General features: G+C 40.0%; 1 protein-coding gene across 2 annotated transcripts in view; it reads left to right on the top strand.

The window, feature by feature from the left end:
- ALKBH8 (alkB homolog 8, tRNA methyltransferase) overlaps window positions 1-14755 on the top strand; it is a 45590-nt gene extending 30835 nt beyond the window's left edge. For both annotated transcript variants that reach the window (XM_054654761.2, XM_077173936.1), the window contains exons 10-13: window positions 2002-2156; window positions 2972-3237; window positions 10926-11075; window positions 12258-14755. In XM_054654761.2, coding sequence (XP_054510736.2) covers window positions 2002-2156; window positions 2972-3237; window positions 10926-11075; window positions 12258-12827 — 1141 coding nt within the window. In that variant the 3' untranslated portion in view covers window positions 12828-14755. The remainder of the gene's footprint in view (window positions 1-2001; window positions 2157-2971; window positions 3238-10925; window positions 11076-12257) is intronic.
- The last annotated feature ends 512 nt before the right edge of the window (window positions 14756-15267 follow it).

The raw sequence follows: 15267 nt of genomic DNA on the forward strand, positions 1-15267 counted from the left end.
TGTGCCTCAGTATAGAAGCCCAGGGCAGTGAACTCCCTTGTTGTTTGACATACAAGACTGAATACAGATACCAGCATTGTAATCTTCTTATGCTGTCCTGTCTAATACTGTCATCTGCCTTTTGGAAAGGTCACGCACAGCTCTGAGAACACAGTGCAGTTTCCATGTCAGTGACATTGCTGACCAGGGAAGCCGGTGGCCAGTCCCCAACCCCAGGCATCAGGCAGCTCCATGGGCCGTGCTGAGGCCAGTTTGGAACTCCAGCCCTAGGTCAGGGTAGTGGCTGTGCACAGACAGAGCTGGGCGTGCATCTGAGGCTGTAACTGGAACAAGGGCCAGGGGAACAGCCTCCATTTAAACACAGCTCCCAGGGGAAGGAGGGCTCGCCCTTTCTGAGGCCTCAGCTTTCTCCAGGGCTACCAGCTCTGCTCCTTCAAGCCAGCCCTGGGCAGCCACACTCCCATGAGGCAGAAGGATACATGACTGGCACTTACAGTACTGGCCAGCAGCCATTGAAGTTGGAATAGTGTATCTGTCTATTGAAATGTGGAATGAGATTTTTACTTAACTCCCTTGTACCTTCAAGTGATGGTTGTCTTTCAAGAACCAATGAATAAACTACATGGAAAATGAAGATCCCAGACCTTTCTACTCATGTACAAATGGTTCCCGTGCTGGTATTTGTCCACCTTTCCTAAATATATTTCTTCTATATGTTTTTAAAAGCAGTAGTGAGTGAAGATACTCAACTGGACTAAGCTTTGCATTGTGCCACTGGAACATTGTATTGTAATCAAAATTACAATCATCCAGTGAGAAGTTGTAACTAATTCACTTGCATACATAATGTCAAAATAGATTTAATAAAATTTGTGATGCCTTTTATCTGCACCTCAGAACTCAAATTATAAGAGCACAAGAGTCAGTTTTGAAATTAATCTGATTGTGTTTTCAGTGTGTATTCTTGGATGCCAAGGAATTAGAGACTTTCTTTTGACCCCATTAACAAAGTGCACAGGAAAAGTATTTTTGTTCAGTTCTCTGTGAAAGGGAAACACATGGTTTAGAAATAAGCTTATGCAGTGTCATCAAGGAGGACAAAAGCTGTATTCTCTTTTTGACTCATAGGTGAAAATAGAATTCTGACTTTTCTGATGAAGTTCATTAGTGATGTTTTTGATATTTGGTTGGATAACTTGGCAAAACGATATTCTTGGCACTGCAATAGTAAAATCAGTCTGTGCCAAGCAAGAGGGGGTGGCAGCATTTTATTTTTGACATTGGGAAGTCCTCGTAATAGTAATGAGAGGAAATGAGAGAGAGGAACAGAACCCAGGCGAGACAAGTGATGCACAGTGCAGTTGTTCACCACCCAATGACTGATGTCCAGCCCATTTCCCAGTTCATACACTGAGCAGGATGCTCTGTGGTATGAAATATCCCTCTGGCCAGTGTGGGTCAGCTGTCCTGGCCATGCTCTCTCCCAGCTTCTCATGCCCCTCCTCACTGGCAGAGCATGGGAAACTGGAAAGTCCTGACTTAGACTAAGCACTACTGAGAAACAACTGCAACATCAGTGTGTCACCAACATTATTCTTGTACTAAATCTAAAACACAGCACTGCTGCTGTTAGCCCAGATGCTTAGAAGAAAATTAACTCTATCCCAGCCAAAACCAGGACAAAAATAAATATATTTTAAAAAAAATTTATAAAAAAGTACTAGACAAATAAACAATCAAACTTTATGGAAGAAAATGGAGGGAGGGAAGGGAAATGTAATTACATGCAATTAAACACTTCAATTCATATTATTAGTTTATGTGTCATCTCTTTTCTCTCTGAAATTGAATAAGTTGAAAACTGAGAGGCAGAAATATTTTAAATAGGACATTGTAATTATATTTCTCTCAGTGTAGGGATTGCCTTCTTACAAAGATGGATTGTGGTTTTTTTCTGATGCAAATGGAATTATTCCTTTACTTTGTGTTGCTTTATTTTAGGATCACACCCAGAAAATATGATGTTGTTCAAGCATCAGAACTTGGGCAAAAAGATAGAACAATCACTGCTGATGCTGGGGATTTAACATTAAATCGAAGGGAAACAAGGACATCATTTACATTCAGGAAAGTGAGGAGAAGCCCTTGCAATTGCAGTAAGTGTCTTGAGGCCAACTTCAAGTCAAAATTGATATTTATCACCAATAGGTAGCTTTTTTTGCTTTGAGAAAATAATTTGATTCTTTTGGGTAGTTTTGGCAGTCGTCATAGCTATTCCTGGATGGTTTGTAGCATATTATATGGCTTGAATTGCTTGCATTCATGTGGTTGCTGGAGTTTATACAGGAAGGCATTGGGCTTGCTCCAGAGCCAGGCACGTAATCTGGAGTCTGTGTCATTGGCATTTCAAGTGCTTAATAATGTAACAAAATAGAAATAATTACTATTCTTCAAGTTTTTTCCTCAGTTTTGATCCTTTTCTTTTTTTTTTAGGGGGCCTCTAATTTTGAGAAAATAGGTACATTAGAGAAGGAGAAGTAGTCATATCTGCTGTGACAGAGCCACATAAAGTGCCTTAGGGCAGTAGAAATAATAATAGACAGGTGGCTCAATGATTACATGGAACTGAATTCCATTTACGCCCTTAAAACAGAATTTCAGAGGCTGAATTCAATGATGTCACGGTCTTTGGCATTGGGGGCACTATCTCAGTTTTGAGAACATAAACATCATTAACATAGCAGATTAATGATCACTGTAAACAGCCTCTGGTACATGTGGGCCGGTTACTTATTTTCAGGTCATCAAACACTTCTGTAGTTTGACCTGTGTTTCAGTTTTTAAAAGATAAAGGAGGATTGAAACATTTTTTACATTTTAATATTTCACTTTTAATTTAATTTTACTAAATATGCTTAATCAAAGAGGAATTGATTTAAAATTAATATTTTGTATCTGTTGCTGTATCTAGTTTACCCATCTGTCTGTGACAGCCAGAAAGGACAGCAGAGACCAGTGCAACCTTCATTTCCCCAGAATGAGATGGAGGCCTCAAAGCTGGAGCAAGAATATGTACACAAGGTGTATGAAGAGATTGCCACACACTTCAGCAGTACCAGGCACAGCCCATGGCCCCAAATTGTAGAGTTTCTCAGGTCCCTGCCAACAGGTTCAATAGTGGCTGATATTGGTTGTGGTAATGGGAAGTACCTTGGCATCAATGACGATTTGTACATGGTAAGTAGTAGTTCCTGTCATTTGTTTTCACTGGTTCTGGTGTTTATTCTGTCATGCACTTGCTGGAGGTTCAGGTTGGCATTGGAAGAATGCCAAGAACAGAAAGCTATTTCCTGATCCAAGATCAAGTACCAATTGTCTTAAGTTTCCACTTGTATTCATTATGTGCTTTACCTTTTTTTTTTCAAAGCCACTTCTGCTTTGTAATTCAAAATATGTTAAGAAAAATAGTAATGGATGCAGCAGATTGAATAATTATAATGGATGGTTTAGGCTTTCTTGTCATTAGTGTTGAATAAATTTATTAAATGTTTGGGCAATTTGAATGCTTCCAACAAAATTTTCGGTTGTTTGGTGAGTGGGTGAAATCTCCATGGGCAATGCTATTTTTCATGACCTCTTCAGTTCCCTGTGGCCTGGTGGCATGTCTCATTTGTGAATGATGTCATGTTTGGCTGTTCTACCTCTGGCTCTTTGCACAGGCCCAGTAAATATGCCAACATAAAATTCACAGGGAGATCTCAACTTTGGTACAGATTTCTGGCCTTTCATCCCTTTTCTTCACTTTCAGACAGTTCTGACATAATTCTTGCTCATTTTCTTTCTTTCACTGTCTCACAGTCTGTACTTAGTCCAGTTTTATGAGGTGATGTATGTACAGGTATGAACCAAAAGATAGCTTTCACTGCAAATATTTAAAAGATCCTTTTTGGGGGAAATAAAAAAGAGTCAAACTTGCCATTGTTTTAACCCAAGAGAAATCTCAGAGAAGTGTGTGTTATGGTATCTGTTCTCTTTTGTTCCAGGATTGTCTGATTCTTTCACACATTTGTCCTGTGTTACACACTGAAATCCATCAGACTTGAAAACTTCTATTTAGGGCAAGGCATTCATTACTGACAGTAAAACTTGGAGTTGTTTGTCTTTTTCAGGAGTTTCTGTCCTGTTATTTGTATTCAGCTAAAAAAGATAAGTTGTTATTTACAATGCTGTTTGTGTTAGTAAATTATCTCCCTTACTGTTCTTAAGGGCTAGAACAACATTAGCCAATTAATAGGTAGGCATCTTCATGCCTAACTGCTGTAGCCCAGTTATTAATTTCAGTATATTTCAGTCTTTTTGTCTTTCAGTCTTGACTGCTGTAAGGAAAATCAGCAAGCCTAACTAGAGAGGAGAAACATTTATCAGAGTATCATGAGGGTTGACTGGTCCTAGAATGGATTTGGTAAATTGCAGTTCTGGAGGTTTGTGGTAGACTTGTAAAGTGAAATTAATGCAAGATACTGTATTCAGAAATTGCCAGCATCAGTCTGTTTTCTAGACACAATTAACCAGCTAAGGAAAGGAAAGATCACATATTGGCTGGCAGTAAAAGGAAAGCCAGCTCCTCTCTGTTACTTTAGGAGTTTCCTAATTTCATATGTGTCAGCAGGAGAAATAAAAAACATGAAAAATAACAGTGAAAGGGAAGAAACTATTAAAGAAGCAGTTGAAACAGTTGAAAAATAGAATCTGGGAATTGCTTCATTCAGTTGGCCTCCCTTGACATTTTATTTTCCAGTGGTGACAACTAGTGGTTCTTAGATGGAGATAGACTCTAGACTTTGCATTTGGTTGTTTTCATCTACAAGTCAGCACAGAGCCTCAGGAAAATGGACTTGACTCCTTCTTTCTACCCGTTTTTTTTTCTGTAGCAGCCAAAATGTGGCTAAAGAAAACCCTGTGTATATTGTGTTTACAGGTGTTTTTAAACTTTTGACAAGGTATCTCAAGTGCTGTTCCACCTACCATGGTTTAATCATGGAGCAGAGGGTGAGGGATTACACGATGTTTTATGTATCAGGTGCATTGTTGGGATAAAAGGAATGGTCTCTAGATGCAGGGCATCTAGAGTTTTCTTCCTTATTTACTCATATTAAGTTGGAAGCATAAAATCCAGGCATAAACTTAGTAAATTCTACATCTCTTTTTTTTGTGCACAGTGTAATGGAGCTCTTAGCCCAGGTCCTGTTGGGAAAGAAGCAATAAAGCAGTGCTATGAAATTAGGAGTTGTGTAGGAATTGGGTAAGGCACTGTTGGCATAGCTCTGTAGCTTGGGGTGTTTTGACTCAGAAATACTGAAAACCTGAGGCAAGCATTTCCTGAAGACAAGCAATATGCTTTTATGCTTTAAGTAGCAGTGCTAATGGTAGATCACAGCTAAAGTAGCTCTCTTGATGTTTTACTCTTCAGGTACTGTCTGAAAACATCTTCACTGTGGCCTGTGCTATTGTAGTTGCTTCAGTTTCCCTGGATGATTAAATGTGGCCTCATCTACCTGAGTATCCCATGTGACAATGAAATGCATGAGTCCATCTACACTCAGCAAAAGTGACACTGCTGTAATGGCTGTATTATTCTGACACAGTGAGAGAGCAGCAATTCCATGCCAATCAAATTCAGATTAAGGATGTATCAGTTAGAGATGGAATCCATGTCTGATGTAGCTAGCACAAAGGCTGGAGAAATGTTGAATTTAACAGTTTCAGATTACTTTTTCTGTCTCGCCCACCTTGTTATTGTTTAAATGACAGCAAAAAAGAGACATGGTTTTAGTGTTGTTTTTCCACAATTCTCTCCTCACCCAATCTCATTTGGGGGAATTATTTTAACAGATTTTATTTAGGTGCTTTCAAGCTTAATAGTTATCTCTGTAAGCAGAGCTTTTCTTTCTATGGAACAGTGTGTTCCAGCCTTAGCCATTCCCCTGATTACCATGAGGGTTTCATTGATGTTATTGCAATGATATCATTAATTTCTATGCACTTTAGCTTTGTCTCCTTATTTCCAGTGTTCAGGTAGGTGTGGTGATGTGTAAGTCTCTGCAGGAACATTCAAAATCCTCACAGGGCTACAGCGTGAATGAAAAGCCATTGAAATCTTTCAAATTTGTGGTTTACATTTTTAATTGAACTGATAAATCGGTGGGAAATTCAGTGGCAAATAACTGAAGATGCCATAGGGTAGATATGTTTTGGTTTTGTATAAAGAAATTATTCTGATTGACAGAGTACTGATGATAGGGAAAAAAATATGCCAATAGAGGAACCAGAATGATTTGCTTTAATACAGATATTCCTGTTTTTGTTGTGTGTGTGTGTGTCATTCAGAGGTAATTGGTAACACAGTTTATATTTCACAAGACTTTTGCTCTGAAATGTGCACCTCTATTTTCTGTATTACTGTCCCAAACAACAATCTACTAGAATTATATAAAAATTTGATTTTTCCAGTGTGTGGGGAGGAGAGAGAATGAATATTTTCTGTGGTATAGTTGCATAAAGTTGCGTGGCTTTTAGTTCACTGGGTTTGTACAGATTGGGAATAGATTCCTCTCCCAAGGACTTTTTAGTAGTGGGTAAAAGCAGGAGGGACAAAACCAATTAGTAAATGTATACCTGGAGTAAGTTCACCGTATCTTAGCAATTGAAGGGTGACACAGATGAACCTTTCCTGCTCTTGTCTCTCAGTGAATTAGAGTCATTAAATGGGTGAGAGATCTGGGAAGAGAGCTCAGAAGGAACTGGGCAAGAGCAGCACAAAACTAGAATGAAAGCTGAACTGCTCAACTTGGTTCTGTTGCTCTGTCACTGAGAAATGAACTCCATGTCTTAGGCACAGCACTTTGCTTTCAGAGATAGCTTGACTACATGCAATGGAAAAGCAAAACACTACATGAAAGGAGTGCTGAAAGCTTGACTCAGATGAATTGTTTGCTGGAATGTAATTTGGTTTCTTGAGCTTCTCATGCAGTTAGTTATAGCTGAGGCTTGTCTCTGGAGAGCGAGATAATTCCATTCAGTGGCTGGATTTCAGAATTAGATGTCGATTTGTTCATCGCTCTGTAATGTGCTGAATAAATCAGGTTCCCAGATACTTACAGGAACTAAGTCTACCAGGCTGAGTTAGTTATAATGAGATAACATAGAAAGAAAACATAGTGGTGGGTAACCTCAACCTGTCTTTACTTATTTTTTTTCAGCATGCAAGAGGGTTTATCTTTTGCAGATTTGCAGCATAACTACAAAGCAAGCTATTTATTAGTGTCTTTTCCCCACAATGATCTATACCAAACCACTGCATTGAATAGATTTTATAAAATCTACTTTAGCTACTCCTTGCTGTAAAGGTGGAGTTGAAGGTGCATGGGAACATGAAGGAGCAGGATGGCATAAATGCCTATGTTATCCATTTCCAGGAAGTCAGTACAGAGTTCCTGAACACTCAGACAAATCACAGGCATTGTATTTGTTTCTCCCTCCTTTCTCCTTCTTTATCTTTGCCTTTTTTTTGATTGTCTAAAGGTTTGCATTATCCAGTGTGCCCAGAAAGGGTGTGGTATGCCAGTATGATGACATACTTTCCCCCCTTTCCTAAGTTTTGTGTTTGTTGGAGTTCTAGTTACAAACTTAGAGGCCTCCATACTAACACAGATTTCCTGTCTTCAGGTAAGAGTTGGATGCAGTTAATATTTATCCTTATACACTGAAAATCAGTGCCTGAAATCCAAGTGGATTTCAGTCACAGTAACTGTCAGTGGCCACTCTTGAGCTCCTGTAAGCCATTGTTTACATCACAAAAAGTGGTAAAGAGATGGCTGGAGGTACTTCTCAGAAAGGCAGGGATGTGAGAATGGATATCTGGAGCAAAATCTGAGAAGCCAACCTCCTTTACGGGAGTATTGAAAGGTGTGGAGTGACTTGCTGAGAGGTGAACTAGCTAAGGTAGACTCAGCTGAATTATCAGCCATGCTATTTGAGATATATATGAGAAATTGTGGAGTTTGAGCAAGGAATTTGATTTGGAAAGCTGAGGTATAAGAAATGATTGAGAAGAATCATAGATAATAAGAAATAGAAAGTCTAAAAACATACACATATAGCTTGACTCACCAAGAGATGTACTAGATTCTTCTGGGTTTGGACACCAGACTAATAATAATTCATCTGCCTTTCTCCATTCTTCTGGAAGAGAAGCCAGCAAAGACAATAAATATCCTGTCCTGACCATCAAAAATAGAGATATGAACTGGTAAAATTAAAGCTTTCCAGCTATATTTTGAGATTAGTTTTAAATGTTTTGATTATATATTTAATTAGATAGAGAAAAACCTGTTCTCAATTGAAACAGTCAGTTGAACTCTTCTGTAGATGAAGTTTCATCAAATCAGAGATTCTTCATGCATTAGAATTTAAAAATCAGTTAGTAATGGAATTGGGGAAAGTTGAGTTTGGGATCTCTGCCCCTTGCTGTAAATGTTTTCTGTACTCATAAAAACCACAGATAGACTAATTTAAGGTAGCATTTTGCTACCTTATTGTTTTTTTTAAGTGACTGAAACAAATGTATTTTGGTTTTTAATGAATGCATGTTTCTTGCAAGTCAGAAAATGAAAGAATGCGGTGATTTTAATTATTTTGAAATATCACCTAGCGATAATTCTAGTATAGATGCTAAAGTTACCTAGTTTCAATGCCAGGCAGCTGTGGTGATTCTTTGCATTCACCATTTATGCATATATGCATAGCACCTATTGTCCTGTTTACCTTTAAAATCATGTAAAGTTTTAGCCTCATATACCTATTTTAGAGCAGCTGTGTGTTCAAAGTGTTCTGTTTCAAGGTCTCCATTTTCACTGTGAAACAGCATCTTTTTGCTTTGGATGTACATTTGCTTTAGAAAGTATGTCAATACAAGTAAACCAAACCTTATAATATTTGCTATAATTTAGATGCAAATGAGAACTTTGCAATCTGGCAGTCATGCCTTTGTTCTCATTCTCAGTTCATTGGATTTCATCAACATATATTGTAGTCCTTTTCAAGGTCATTTTGGGAACAGGGGATTGTGTTCCATTACCCAGCCCATTTTCACTCAAGATGTGGAGGTCCAAAGCAATTCTTTCTGGGAAAGCTTGCCATCAGTGGAAGCTCCAAGTTTTCTTCCTCCTTCTGCCAGCAGTGAATTTGGTCCTTTGAGTTTTATTATTAAGTACTGCAAGCCAATGTCTTAATTGCAGAAGTAGTTAAAGGTACTGGTAATGAGGTGTGCAATCACTAACATGCAGGTTGTCAGAGTAATTTAAAGACACTTCAGTTGGCTGCCAGTGTAAAATGATGAGGATTTGTTTTCATTCAAGTAAGCAAGGGTTTCATTTTTTAATTCATAAACAACACAATTCACTCAGTGCTTCAGTAAATGCGAGAGACCAAGGAATGAGTGTGAAGAAAGCAATGTTAGGATTGATCTTTTTAGGTCTTTTTATTGCTAATTGGCTAATATGTACACATTCATAGGTTTTGGTGGAGGATTATCTTGTATTGTCAGGTTGGCATTTTCACAACTGTTACATTTATTTTGGATCAAAAGTCAGGGATCTGAGTAGAAGGCAGCTCACTGGTAAGCTTTCAGGAAATAAGGCTGGAGCTGAATTCTGGTTTTCTTCAAAACTGTGGTGGTAGGCTGAAAGATAAAAGGACTTGAACAGATAAAATCAAAAATTATGATGGAAAATAAATATATTTTCAGTAATTAATGCAAAAGAGGTTTTTAATTTTAGCGGTACTGCTTTCTCTTCTGGGTTGATAAAGCAGGGTGAGTTGTTTGCTATTCTTCCTGCGTCAAAGACGGTTTAGTACTCTTTCAGTGTCAAATGCAATAAACACTGTCAACAGTAATTATTTAGGATTCTGAACCTATTCTCTGCTATCTACTTGTTGCTAGTCATTAAAAACAAATAAAATTTATTATTCTCATACATGCACAGTTTGGTATACAACCTGGTAGCAGGGCTTTGGTTTGCATATTCAGTATGCATGGCAGACATGAAAACAAGGTGGCACATGCCTCACTATTTCTTTCAGAAGGTGTCTTGATCAATTGTTTTTATGCAAGCATGTAAAAAACACTTCTAGATGCTGATTTTTCAAAGATGGTAAGTTTTGTCTTACTACCTTTGATGTGGACACTGGGCAGGTGTAGTGGGCTGACCGCTGGGTTTAAAAGGGGAAAAAATTAATGTTTAATTAGGTATTCAGAAATGGTTCTAGGGGTCACTTCACTGGACTGTACAGAACCTTGTAAAATTATGTTGAGCACTTCATCCCACTGAAATGACAAAACCTGGGTGATGAGTGAAGCTGTATGCCATATTTTAGTGATACCACCAAAGTCACTGGATAATTGTTTACATTTGTAGATCAGCTTTTGTGAGTTCACTATTTTGGTACTTCAAATGTTGTCAAGTTAAAAATGGCAGTTGAAATGAAAAGAGCATACTGAGATTAGGTGACATCTGATTTTGCTCATTTTAAGACAGCTTGAATGAATTTTGAAGAAAAGTTAGGTTGAAACCTGGTCTGTCTTAAGCTGGTTCAAAATTAGGGTGCTATAATGAGCTGTCTAATATCCAGTTTCTTATCTTTGTTTTAAGTCTACATCAGGGTTGTTTTCTTTTTATCTATACCTGGGAACTATATACTCTTTTTAAGGCTTATTTTCTCACACTTGCTCTTGTTTTGATTTTAAACTGTGTTCCCTCAGTAGGAGACTGTGATGACTCTATTACTGTAAGCATCAAATGAAAATCATATTCCAGTCTTGTAATTATCCTCTTCTGAAAAGCTTAATGAAACATTTTCTGTTCTAGGTTGGCTGTGATCGCAGCAAAAACCTGGTGGATATTTGTGGAGAAAAACATTTCCAGGCATTTGTCTGTGATGCCCTGTCAGTGCCAATCCGCAGCGGTTCTTGTGACGCTTGCATCTCGATTGCTGTAATCCACCACTTCTCAACAGCAGTAAGTCACCTCTCTCTGCTCCATGGTACTGCTGGGTTGCTGGGCAGAGCTGCTAATACTGCACTACAAGCAAAGGCAGGAACAAAATGGGAAGAAATTCAAGGTTTGCATTTGATGTAAGCAGTTGTGAGAGCAGAGTTAAGCTGTTGTGCTACTGTTGCTTCTTAGACTTTCTATTCATATTCTCCTCCTGCTTCTCCCTTGAATGCCTTTGCTCCCCCTAAAGCTTTGGTCCTCTGTTTGGGTTTCATGTTCATGTGCTTGTAATTGATGACACTGGAGAAGGGGGCTCTGCTTTGGGAGTCAAGACATCTATTGTTTCCTTGGGTCAGATATTGGGCTCTTGGACAGATCTTGTGATTTTGGGTTTTTTAATCTGTGCACTGCTTGTGCATCTCCAAACAAAAGGGAGACTGCTCACCAGACTGCTGTATCTCTGGGCTGGGTAAGGTTCTCCTGACAGAAACTGTGCCATGGTAACAAGTTATCTTAGAGGGGCCCCATGGACCTTTCCATACCGTAAATGCAGTGATGTTTCCAAATCCAGTAAAAAAAAAAAGTAGAAAGAACTCTGTTTTGGAGAAGGCTGACATATCTTTGTGTGGTCAGAGGATTTGTGTTTAAGCTGTAAGTCTGACCCCTTCAGCTGCAAACGTAGCCTGTGCATCATCAGGTGTGGTAGATTTGAACCGGGGATTTTAAATCCTGAATCACCTTCTTGAGAAGGTGTCTGTCTTTTCCAGGTGGGCTGAAATGTCCAAGAAATCGTGCTCAGCACAGAACTATTTTCAAATGGAAAGAGAATAGTAGAATCATTGAGTCTGGAGAAGCCCTTCAAGATCATCAAGTCCCACTGTTAACCCAGCAGTGCCAAGTTCACCACTAAACCATGTCCCTGAGTGCCACATCTACAGGGCAATGTGGTTAAATACCTCCAGGGATGGTGAATCCTGGACAGCCTATTCTAGTGCTTGACATGAATGATGTCTTGATCATGAAATTGTGTTTAGGAAAATGTCTTGGCTTGCACACAGTGATGGGCTATATTATGAATGAAAATAAATAGTGGGAAAAAACAGCTTCAAGATTTACTGTATCTTGGGTAAGGAGAAATTGCTGCCATTCCATTCTCCTGATTTCCTGTTTATGTAGCAGCTTCATACTTTGGCTTTTCCTTTCCAGGAGCGGAGACTGGCTACTATCCGGGAACTAGCTCGGCTTCTGCGACCTGGTGGAACAGCACTCATTTATGTCTGGGCAATGGAACAAGAATACAAAAACCAGAAGTCTAAATACCTTAAGGAAAAGAATGGTAGTAAAAACAAAGAGAAGGAAATGAATACTGGCACAGCCCAGAGACCACTTAATGATCAAGGGCCTGATAACTGCAGCCAAGACTCAGCATGGTCTAACCAACTGCTTAATGACTTCAAGAATGAAAGCTGTGGTGCCATGCCAGTAGCAGACTTCAGACTGCCTGTTCACACTAATAGAACCTCCTTTCACTCTCAAGATTTGCTGGTTCCCTGGCACCTGAAAGGTCGTACAAAAAAGAAGAAGGAAAGTATTGATGCAGTGGTGGTTCCAGGTGGCTCCAAAGAATTGCAAGAACTCAGCCCTGTTTTCCACCGCTATTACCATGTGTTCTCTGAAGGGGAACTGGAAGCAGTGTGCAGATCCCTAGATTGTGTGAAGGTTCAAAAGAGTTACTATGATCAGGGAAACTGGTGTGTGATTCTAGAAAAGTTGTAGCCTGTGATGCTTTCTCTACTATCTGAAGAGTTTTCTTTGTTTTTTACAGTGAAAAGTATTTTGTGACAGGTATTTTTAATGCAGGCTGCAGCTATTGCCTCTTTTAAAATAGCAGAATAAAGATTTTGCATTAAGTTAATAACAGTGGCTAGCACTGTGTGCATATGTTAACAAAACAATGGCCAAACTCAGCTACTACCTCTGCAGTGTTTGCTTTACTTCTCTGAATTACAGTGAAGAGGATTACATGGGAAAATACTGCCCATGCAAATCACTAAGACCAGTGTTGAGCTTTTAAAGACAAAGGGCCTGGTTCTCCCTTCTCTTACACCATTTTATATTGACATAGCTGCAGTGCTTTCCCTGCAGGCCACAGCTAATAGGAATGGACTCTGGGCAGGAAAGGCAGGGCTGTTTGCTGTGTAAAATTGTGGATGAGGGAGGAGGGAGTGAATTGCATATGAAGCAGTTAAGCTGAAGAGTCAAAATGTTGCCTCAAGTTTGGTCTTGCCTGTTTTGGTATCTATGAGGGGTGACAGATCTCTTTCAGTTTGAAATTTACTCTCTTGGTTATGGTAATAATGATTTCCTCAAAAGGAACTGAAAGGATATTGGGGATACCACAGACATTTTGCTCTTGACTCTCAAATACCCACGATTCATGCTGTCCATCCCCAGATTTCTGTAGCTCTTCATTGTAGTGTTGTGTGAGGGCTCCTGTGAGGTGTGAGTTCCAGCCCAGCTGGAACAGCCAGACCAGCTCTGCTACACACCTGCATTCCTACAAGCGTGCATCTCTGTGCCTGTAGCACCAGGAGCTGTGGGGGTGGGGTGACCCTGAGATCCCCCAGGGGAAAAAGGGAAAAATATTAAAGTGAAGGCAATATTGGTGCAGGTTTCCTGTGGGTATTTTCAACCTTTAAAAACAGTGGAGCAAGTTTTGTTTAATACACTTCAGAAGAAAGGATTTGAGTAGAGGGGAACTGATGCTGGGCTGGCTGTCTCAGAGCAGCTCTTTTGGCTGTGGCCTGCAAGGACTAGTGCAATTTATTTGATACAGCTCTTGTGCTACCAAAGGAGTGTGACACCTAGAATGCATTTCTTAAGCTAAAATAATGGGCTGGCTTTTGTGGGATGAATGGCTGTTGGTGCCTCTGGAAACCAGTGCTGCTTAGCTCTGCTGTCATATTGATCACCTGTAATTGTAGCAAGCTCAATGGTATTGGCAGGTTGTGCTGCTGTAAATAATGGCATACAAACCAAGGTGCCCATGCTAAATCATGTGGGGACTTTGAGGACAGCTTGGCTTGCTCCTGCTTGCCTCCCATGTGCAGGTAAAAGGCTGCTGTGCTGACAGCCTGCTCACAGTCACCATTTCTCCTAGGCTCCCATCTTGTAATGGAGAAAATCCAAGGGGAACGAGAGCAGTACAAGAGGAGCTTGCTGCAACCACAATTCACCTGGCCTGTGCTTTGTGTGCTGTCTGCTTCCAAAGAGCCTTGGGAAGGAAGGTCTCAATCCTCAGCTGCACATGCTGTCCATGTAACAGCAGCCTTGTCCTAACTGATTCCTTTCCTTTGGTCAACAAAGGAAGCATGTCGGTAGCAATGAGCCCTCTTGGGCATGTTCAGGGGCTGATTTGCAAACATTCAATGAATATCACATAGCTGGAAACATGTCCTGTATAAAGGCCTGAGCTGGCTTTAGTACTGGTACACAGTGTTTAGGTGCAGGAACTCACTCATTTCCCAGCTGGACTGTAGCACCAGAGCTAACCAGTGCTACACTATGCCATTGTGTCACTGGTGAGAAAGGGCAGGGAGAGCCTCTGCTGGGTGTCTGTGCAGTGACTAACTCACTAACCTGGGCTCCCTATTATTTCTGATTATGTGGATTGCATTCATGTAGAATAAAGGATGAGGACACATCTCTGTGTGGACACATCTGTGCCTGCTTGCCCCTGTGTTTGCTGGTGCCTGGACTCCTGCTGAGCACACAGCAGCTGCTGTTGGGTTTGTACATTGCCTGTAGCTGCATTTTTTTAAAGAATATACAGTGTTCTGGCAAGGAACAATTACTCCTTGAAAGTCCTTCTGAAGTGCTGCCATATCATGACCTTGTGTGACAAATTAGGAATCAGGTCTGCAGTTGTGCTGGATTAGTCAACGTACCCTTGTTCTGACTGAGGATAGCTCAGAGGTGCTGCCTCCAAATTCATTGCTGGCTCTGACTGGACACAGGGTTAAGCACTGTTCTATCCTGGGGCTCAAATGCATCAAGTAGACAAAGCCGGAATAATTAAACGTGGAGTTTATGTAACACTGATCTATTTTTTGCAGGCCCTGTGGTTCCTGTAGAGCTTTCCTGTTTTCCCTCTGTTTCTCTGGCAGAGGCAGCGTTAGGCAATGTCTGGTGTCACACTTAGCATTTCTTGCCTTCT

This window comes from Agelaius phoeniceus, chromosome 2 (assembly GCF_051311805.1).
Source record: "Agelaius phoeniceus isolate bAgePho1 chromosome 2, bAgePho1.hap1, whole genome shotgun sequence".
Taxonomy (NCBI): Eukaryota; Metazoa; Chordata; class Aves; order Passeriformes; family Icteridae; genus Agelaius; species Agelaius phoeniceus.